The following is a 9930-nucleotide window of genomic DNA, read 5'->3' on the forward strand; positions in this document are numbered from 1 at the left end:
AATACCCTCTAGTTCCATCCCTGTTGCTCCAAATGGCAAGATATCATTTTTGATGGTTGAGTAGTATTCCATTGTGTGTGTCTGTATGTGAGATATATATATATGTGTATATATATATATATACCACACACACACACATCTATCTCACATCTTTATCCATTCATGTGTCAATGTATATCTGGGCTTTTTCCATAGTTTGGCTATTGTGGACATTGCTGCTATAAACATTGAGGTGCAGGTACCCTTTCAGATCACTACCTTTGTATCTTTGGGGTAGATACCCATTAGTGCAATGGCTGGGTCATAGGGTAGCTCTATTTTCAACTTTTTGAGGAACTTCCATACTGTTTTCCAGAGTGACTGTATCAGTTTGCATTCCACCCAGAGTGTAAGAGGGTTCTGCTTTCTCCTCATCCTTGCCAACATATGTTGTCTTTTCCTGACTTAAGTTTAGCCATTCTGACAGGTGTGAGGTAGTATCTCATTGTGGTTTTGATTTGTATTAAGGAAACATTTTCCATAAAGCCTTTAAATCTCATTGATTATAACTGTATGTGTGCCCATTCCTAAATCAATCTCTAGCATGAGAATTACCACAATTGGCTTTGGATAATCAAGATTCACCTCCTGGAGCTATATAAGTAACAGTCTCCCCTGAAGCATATAACTGCCTGATACCTGAACAAAATCAGAGTTTTATCAGTGCAAAGGAGAAGAATGGGATGCTATATGGTAAGCTCCCAACGATGTCTGCCAGTGATGAAGATGCTGAATAAAAAGTATTAAAAAGTTTGATTCAAATACCAAAAGATCTTCCTTTAAATCATAAAAACTCCTGAAATCTTAATAAACAATCCACAAAGACTCATGACTGACTTAAAAAATATATATAGATTAAATAAAAGCACTTAGAAGAAAATGTTTAAGTAAATAAAATTCACATATTTTCGTCATTGATACTGAAAGTCATCTTGGCTATCAGTGTGGACTATACAGAGTTGGTGCTTAAAGAAAAATGAATTGTTAAAGGTTAGCACTGATCTGCAAAATCCCTTTAAGATTTATTGAGAAATTCCTATCAAAGAGGTTTTGGATTAGGTCTTTGTTCTATTAACTCTTTTCTGGTATCAAGAGGGCACAAGTAGCAGAGAAAATATATATGTGTGTATGTATATATATACATATATGTATATATACAATTGAAATATATATAATAACAATCTCATATATATAATTGTAATATATATAATAACAATCTCATATATATATATATATATATATATATATATATATATAGTCTCAGAGTTAAATTGGGCTGCCATCTTCAGCTACCATGTTGGGTTGGGACCCATATTTTACAGATCTGCCTCTGCGGAGCACAACTGTGTGGAGACAGGCAGTCAAGAACCAATGGCCATTTATTTCACCAGTGGGACCACAGGCTCTCCCAAGATGGCCCAGCACTCTCAAAGCAGCCTCGGAATTGGGTACGCCCTCTGTGGAAGGTAGGGAAGAAAACTGTTCTTGCTAAACTCTCTCCTAAGCTCCCAACGTGTATATCCCACTGCCTAGCTGACACCTCCACTTGAATGACTATTAGATTTCTGCAGTGTAACATCTACAAAACAGAACCCCTGATGCCCTTCTCCAGTCTTAGCTCAATAAATGGCACCATCTCACCAACTGATCAAGCAAGAATTAATGTGTTAAATAGGTGATGGGGATTAAGGAGGGCACTTGTGTGATGAGCACAGGGTGATAAACAGGAACCAGCCTTGAGCCCATCTCCAACAACAACATGTTTGGTTCCTTCTCGGTGCCAGGTAAATTCACCCACCCAGAAAGGCCTTTCTACGTATTCTATAACTATCACTTTACCGTATTTTATTTTCTTCGGAGCACTTATCACTACTTGAAATTATGATACTGATTTATATTCTTACTCATTTTATGGTGTGCTTATCCGTTCTCTGTCCTGTTAAATTAAGAGCAGGTATCTGCTCTATCTCACTCACCATGCTAGGGAGAACGGGGCCTACCATATATTTGCACAATAAGTATTTGTTGCATTCATGAACAAACTCAGAATACCATGTCAAATTTAGCCCCCTCTCTGCTTTCAGATTACCTAGGATCCTGAGAAGGTCCCCTAACAAAAGTGGAAGATAGAATCACTCTTTCTGCCTTTAGGCTTCTTATGACCCTTCTCTGTAGCCATGAGGTTCTGGCCAGTTCTTGAAGATTCCAGTTTGTTTGCTTTTCTGCTTTTTTGGTTTTTTTGTTTTGTTTTGTGATTTTTTGGTCTGTGTTTTTGCTTCTCCATATCGTTTAGGTATTGGCTAGACCTGAAGTCCTCAGATATCATGTGGAATATGTCTGACACTGGCTGGATCAAGGCTGCCATTGGCAGTGTGTTTTCAACCTGGCTTCAGGGAGCGTGTGTCTTTGTACATCGGATGGCCCAGTTTGACACTGACACCTTCCTAGATGTAAGTCAAGGTTTCTAGCTACATCTTTCCCTTGTCTTCTCCACATACACACACCATACCCTGCCAAAACCACAAAGAAATGATTCTTCAGAATATAGTTTCCTGGGCTTGTGGAAATCATTCCTTTTTAAGAAATGAAGTCTCCAGGGATTTGGCTTTTGAATGTATTTAACAAAAAAGGAACACCCACAACACTCCCATGTTTCAAACTATTCAGGATTTGCCCACACTCCACTTGAAATGTTCTAAATAACAGATTACAAGGCTCAAGTCTAAACAAATCTTTGGTTTCTGATTCAGTGAAACCAAAACAATAGGCGATAAATCCAAAACCCTACGTAGGGAAGATTGAAGGTGGGGTCACCTTTCTCCCACAGCAGCTCCTTCCATTCTCCCTTCACCCTGTGCTTTTCACTTTGTTAATTCTCAGAACCCGATATTTGTCTTGAAACCAAGCACGTCCCTCCTTCTCAACAAGACACAGCTAGACTGAAGTATCAGATTGCCCTGATTTCTTTAACCTTTACAAAGATGTGATTTAGGACAATTATTTTTCAACCATGAAAAATCAATTATGTTTAATGAAATACATATTACTAAACACCACACCTGTGTGTGAATAAAAGCTATACTCACCCTGTTATTTTGCTAACTGGTCTTATGAGATGGCTTGAGGGTCTTAACAGAAATGGTGGGTAACATAAGAACTGGGATCTCTATGTCACGTTTACAAAGTGTCCTGTGTAAATAAGCTAACTTTGCAGTTCTAAAACCTGTATTTTTAAAAATAATTTTTTTTAAAGATTTTATTTATTTATTTGACACAGAGAGAGAGAGAGAGAGAGATCACAAGGAGGCAGAGAGGCAGGCAGAGAAGGGGGAAGCAGGCTCCCCATTGAGCAGAGAGCCCAATGCGGGGCCCGATCCCAGGACCCTGAGATCATGACCTGAGCCGAAGGCAGAGGCCTAACCCACTGAGCCACCCAGGCGCCCCTAAAAATAATTTTTAACAAAATATTAAACATTATATAATATTTAAGAAAAAAATATTTTTATTTTAATAGTCTTTAATGTTATAGTAAATAAGATACATTAATACTATAATAATATATGGCATTTATATTAGTCTATTAAAATAATAATACTCTTATTTTGCAAAGATAGTGTGTGTATTTTAAGTATTCTAAAAACTTTACACTATTCTTAGTTACATGCATTTACTGTTATTAAGAACAGCTGGAATCCAGGGGGCATGTACAGACAGCAGAAATGCTCACTTAAGGATCAAAAGTTTTTCTTGATCTTTGATAATCCAGATAGCCTACAAATACATCTTGAAAATATTCTCTCAAATGCTTACATTTAATACAAACTGTCAATTCATTATGTGACATAGTGGAATCTGTCTAGAAATAGGACATCTAAAACATGAGTATCTCTCTAGATTTAGCATGCCTAGGTCATTATTTTTCTTTATGGAGCTGGAGGTAAAATAAGCCTGGCAAATCTTAAACAGTTAAGGAAAGGCCTGAAAAATGCCTCACTAGTGCACTTAATCAATCCACTCAAAAGGAGTGTCTTTTTTTTTTTTTTTTTAATTTGAGGGATGGGTAGAGAAGGCAAGCAGTGGGCAGAGCAAAGGGAAAGAGAGAGGGAGGAGAAAGAATCCCTAGCTGACTCTGCATTAAGTGTGGGGTCTACGAGGGGCTCAGTCTTGCGACCTTGAGATCACAACCTGAGTGGAAATCAAGAGGTGGAGGCTTAACCGACTGAACCACCCAGGTGCCTCAGCACAGATGTCTTTCAGAGAAAAAGTGTTGGGAGGTTTTGGTAGGTTAGTTCACACCCAGGGTATGTACTGTATAGGAATATATGGGCAGGAGGTTTCAAAATTCCACCGTGAAAGGTAATTTGCAGCCCTGAGGTAGAATAAACCAGCTCATACTTGGGGGCTGGTCTCAAATTCAAATATTTACTTTCTGTTTAGAGAGTAAACTGTGTTGAGTCCACTGTGGAGAGTGGATTGTGTATGCCTATTACTGTAACAGACATGTGTTCTTTCCAATAACTGGAAATTCCCAGCAGACATACAGTCACTAGGAACAACTAATAAATACTTGAGTTTTTGTTCTGAGCAGTGATCATATATGATGGAAACCTGTCAGTGAAAGAGGATGAGGGGTGGCAGACATCAGCTCTAGTTGTGGCCTCTAATTAACCACTTCTGACAACTGTCTTTCTCCATCACGCAGACTCTCACCACTTACCCCATCACCACCCTGTGCAGCGCCCCCACTGTGTACAGGATGCTTGTGCAGAAAGACCTGAAGAGGTACTTGGGCGGGCATCTCCATGTGAAGCACAAATGAAAGCTGCGGTCTAGCATCATAGATCTCCCCATTTCAGTGCAAGTTTCCTCAGTCTCACCACTACTGACATTTTGGACTGAATTCTGTGCTGTCAGGGGCTGGCATGTGCACTGTAGGATCTTGAGCAGCATTCTACCTGGTCTCCACCCATTAGATGTCAGTAGATCCTCCCTGACAACCACCAAAATGGCTCCAGATATTGCTTAAATCGCCTCCCAGTTGCCCCTGAGGTTAGTGTCTAGGGGCAACTCTACCACTTTCTCAGGGACAACCAGAGCCCTACAGTCTGAGAACTAACCCCACGGCACCCCAAAGTACAACTGTGTTTATATGCCTTGAAGAGAAGCTAATATAGTCTTATGACTTGAGGATTTAATCAATTCATCCAAATCACCTGAACCTCTAGTGGACTTGCAATGCATATTTACTTAAGCAATATGAATTGAATACGTGAGGAGAGAGAGAAAGGAAGAGAGAAACAATGTAAGTAGTGACAATTTAAGTAGTGCAGCCTTGTCCATCCTCTATCCCCCCAAATGTGGATGGCCGGGAGAGAGAGTGCTAGGAAACAAAATAAAACATATCTGAACCTTCTCTTATCCTAGTTAGGGTCAATTCCCTTGTGGCCCTCAATATGTGAGCATCTTTTTTTTTTTTTTTAAGATTGATTGATTTAAGTGGGGGGAACACATGGTGGGAAGGGGAGAGAGGGAGAGAGAAACTCTAGCAGACTCTGCACAGAGCATGGAGCCTGACATGGGGCTCAATCTGATGACCCCAAGATCCTGAGATCACGACCTGAGCCAAAACCAATAGTGGGACATTCAACTGACTGCAACACCCAGGTGCCCCTCAAAATGTGAGCATCTTGCTCACATCTCAAGAATAGTCCAAGGGCTTTCAAGGGCTATTTGAATAGGCACAATCCTGTCCTGCCCACTGGAAACCTCAATGCATCACAGCGGGGCCATTCCAGACTTTCTCACTTGAGAAAGTGGGCAGCATAGTAGTAAGGCCAGGGGTGAAAAGCTTGATCTCCAAAGTCAAACAAGTGGGGCTCTGCTGTTTACTATAGTGAGACCTCAGACACTTGACATGAGCTTGCTAAGTAAGCTTCCCTTCATTCCATCCACAAGAGAGGATTAAGAGCTGCCTCATGGGTTTGTGGTGAGAATTCAGTGTACGTGGCCTGCTCGGTCAGACACCGGACAAATGATAGCTGTGGAGTAGTTAACTCAGCCCTTCATGAAATCTTGTGCAACTTCTTTAAGTTCTCCCAGTCTCAATTTCCTCATCTGTAAAATAGGGCATGAGGATTATGAGAATGCTCCAAAAGCCCTCACAACACAACAAATGCTCAATTAGTGTTGGTTGTTTTACCATTTTGTTCATAATAAGTGCTTAAGATCATTATCAGTATTTTCTCCTACCTTCTCTCCTCCTAATACAAGCTCTGTCAGCAAATTTTACTTTCATCATTAACATGCCCCACAAAACCTATAAATGTGTCTGGTAAGATTAAGTAAGTGATCACAAAATATTTGCTGAATGAAATTTCCTAAGGCTTGCCTTTCCTAGCTCATTGGCTAGTTGCTGGAACATCTTAATAAATTTTTAATGAAAGCCACTCAGATTTGTTCCTCCCAAAGACCCTATGAGACTCTGTGTCTGCAGATATAAATTCAAGAAGCTACGGCACTGCTTGACAGGAGGGGAGCCACTCAACCCGGAGGTGCTGGAACAGTGGAAGGCCCAAACTGGGCTGGAACTGTATGAAGGCTATGGACAGACAGAAGTGGTATGTTTAATGGAAAAAGTTTGAGTTTAGCATATTGGGAGCCTTTCAATCCCAGGCTGAGCCCCTGAAGAGCCCCCTTGGGGCTATAAATTTTTAGGGAATTTCTGAGAATACCATACCTTACCATAACTACCAAGACCTCTGAATTGCCCAATTTGGCTTGACTAGTGCAGAATTAGGATTATTCCTTGCAGTCTTCCTGTCTTCTCCCTATGCACGAGAACTCTCAAATGTGTTCAAGGATGGAGAGGGTCAGAATCAAATGGCTCTCAATGAGGTGTTGTTTGAATTTCCCTGATGGCTAATGATGATGAACATTTTTTCATGTGCGTTAGTCATTTGTATGTCTTCTTTGGAGAAGACATACATGTCTGTTCATGTCTTCTGCCCATTTTTTGATATGAGTATCTTTTTTTGGGGTGTTGAGTTTGAGGAGTTCTTTGTAGATCTTTGTCTCTCCAATTCCATGGGTTGCTTCTTTGTTTTGTTGACTGTTTCTTTGCTGTGCAGAAGCTTTTGATCTTGATGAAGTTCCAAAAGTTCATTTTCACTTTTGTTCCCTTTGTCTCTGGAGACATGTCTTAAAAGAGGTTGCTGTGTTCAATGTCAAAGAGGCTACTGCCTATGTTCTCCTCTAGGATTTTGATAGATTCCTGCCTCACGTTGAGGTCTTTCATCCATTTTGAGTTTATCTTTGTGAATGGTGTATGAGAATGATCAGATTTCATTCTTTTATACATAACTGTCCAATTTTCCCAGCACCATTTATTGAAGAGACTGTCTTATTTCCACTGGATATTTTTTCCTGCTTTGTTGAAGATTACTTGACCATAGAGTTGAGGGCCCATATCTGGACTCTCTACTCTGTTCCTTGGTCTATGTGTCTGTTTTTATGCTAGTACCATGCTGTCTTGGTGACCACAGCTTTGTAGTAAAGCTTGCCCCCAGCTTTGTTATTCTTTTTCAACATTTCCTTAGTGATTCAGGGTCTTTTCTGGTTCCATACAAATTTTAGGATTGCTTGTTCTAGCACTTTGAAAAATACCAGTGGAATTCTGAGATACCACCTTACACCAGTTAGAACGGCCAAAATTATCAGGACAGGAAACAAGTGTTGGAGAGGATGTGGAGAAAGGGGAACCCTCTTACACTGTTGTTGGTGCAACCACTTTGGAAAACAGTGTGGAGATTCCTTAAAAAATTAAAAATAGAGCTGCCCTATGACCCTGCAATTGTACTACTGGGTATTCACCCCAAAGTTACAGATGTAGTAAAAAGAAGGGTTATATGGACCCCAATGTTCACAGCCCCAATGGTCACAATTGCCAAACTGGAAAGAGCCAAGATGCCCTTCAACAGATGAATGGATAGAGAAGATATGATGATCCATATACAATGGAATATTACATCTCCATCAGAAAGGATGAATACCCAACTTTTGTATCAACATGGATGAGACTGGAGGAGATTATGCTGAGTGAAATAAGTCAAGCAGAAAAAGTCAATTATCGTATGGTTTCACTTACTTGTGAAGCATAAGGAATAACATGGAGGACATAAGGAGAAGGAAAGGAAAAGTAAAGGGGGGGAAATCAGAGGGGGAGATGAAGCATGAGAGACTATGGACTCTGAGAAACAAACTGAGGATTTGGAAGGGAGTGGGTGGGGTGGGATGGGCTAGCCTGGTGGTGGGTATTAAGGAGGGCACATATTACATGGAGTACTGGGTGTGGTGCATAAACAATGAATCTTGGAACATTGATAATAAATAAATGAATAAATAAATAAATAAATAGATTTATGGGAAGTTCCTGGAAGAAAAAAAAAAAAAAGAATCAAGTGTTTCTTCTCAGCAGCACTGAGGACCCCAGAGAGGCCCAGTGTGGAATTTATTCCAAGGTGCAATAAACAGGACCCTTAGTCTAAAGGAGTAGTTTTCAAAGCGTGATCCAAAACCACCACCAGAAGCAGCATGTGGGAATTTGGTAGCAATTCAAATTCTCTCACATGCCATGCCACCCCAGGTAGACCTACTGAATCAGAAACTCTGGGATGAGGCCTGGCAATCTGTGCTTGAAAAATGAATGTCCCAGGTGACTCTGACACACAGGTTTGAGAAGCACTGGTCTAAAATAGTGTGTGTGTGTGTGTCCAGAAGACAAACATGCATGTGTGTGTGTGTATCCAGAAGACAAACATGCACACGGGGAAAATCAGTCCAGTCAAAACTGAGTCTTATGTTTTATTTTCATGATATAAATAGCAAGAGAAAATGAATTTTTACATTCTTAAATAAAACATGTTCTCTCAATAGGGAATAATTTGTGCCAATCAGAAAGAACAAGAAATTAAACTGGGCTCAATGGGGAAAGGAGTACTACCCTATGACGTCCACGTGGGTAATATCTATTTCAATAGAGAAGAATGTTTTACAGCTTTCTGCTAGTCATTGTACAACTATTTGTAACCTGTTTTCATTTTGTAAAAAGAAAATTTCAGGAACCTAATTGTTTCTTTCATTCTAGATTATAGATGAAAATGGCAACATCCTACCACCTGGCAAAGAAGGGGAAATTGCCCTCAGACTAAAGTCTACATGGCCTTCTGTTTCTTCTCTGAATATGTGGTATAAGAACATAGAATGTGCTAGTCAAAAGTTAACAGAAAGGTGGCATGGGGAGTCACACAGACTTGGGTCCAAATTTCATATCCATCATGTGTTGCTGTTTAACCTTGAGCAAGTCACAAAATCCAAGTCTATTTCATCAACTGTAAAATGGGGAGAATATCATCTCCTAAAAGTTTTGTAAAGATTAAATTCTACGGGTAAGAAACCAGTTGCCGTGCTTGTTCTTAGAAAAGACAACTAGGCTGCTGAGGGGAGGGAGGGGGTGATATGGGGCAGAAGATGTGAAAGAGGGTTTTCCTTTTCGTTATATCCTTGAACCTTTTTTATTCTACAGTAGGAACCACATTTTTTTAAATCAATTTCTTTTAGAAATAGAATATGCAAGGTACTAGTCATTTTATGAATGTCTTGCCCCTTTTTCTATTTTGACCAAATTAATCCCCAAAGCCATCTTTGGTTACTAGGACAATCCAGAGAAAACTGCTGCTACAATAAGAGGGGATTTTTATACCACTGGAGACAGAGGAGTGATAGACAGTGATGGGTATTTCTGGTTTGTCGGCAGAGCTGATGATGTCATCATATCCTCTGGGTTTGTGCATTTGCCACTCTTAGAGAGTACCAGATGGCCAGGGGAGATATCCT

The 9930-nt window shown here is 40.1% G+C and overlaps 1 protein-coding gene across 1 annotated transcript in view; it reads left to right on the forward strand.

Moving 5' to 3' along the window:
- The window catches only part of LOC125090837 (acyl-coenzyme A synthetase ACSM4, mitochondrial-like), a 28276-nt gene that overhangs the window by 14461 nt on the left and 3885 nt on the right, over positions 1 to 9930 (forward strand). The window contains 8 exon segments of the mRNA XM_047713967.1: positions 1362 to 1505; positions 2333 to 2489; positions 4742 to 4821; positions 6533 to 6656; positions 8971 to 9051; positions 9182 to 9251; positions 9254 to 9282; positions 9750 to 9903. Of these exon segments, the coding sequence (XP_047569923.1) occupies positions 1362 to 1505; positions 2333 to 2489; positions 4742 to 4821; positions 6533 to 6656; positions 8971 to 9051; positions 9182 to 9251; positions 9254 to 9282; positions 9750 to 9903 (839 nt within the window).

Source organism: Lutra lutra, chromosome 18 (assembly GCF_902655055.1).
Source record: "Lutra lutra chromosome 18, mLutLut1.2, whole genome shotgun sequence".
In the NCBI taxonomy this organism is placed as follows: domain Eukaryota; kingdom Metazoa; phylum Chordata; class Mammalia; order Carnivora; family Mustelidae; genus Lutra; species Lutra lutra.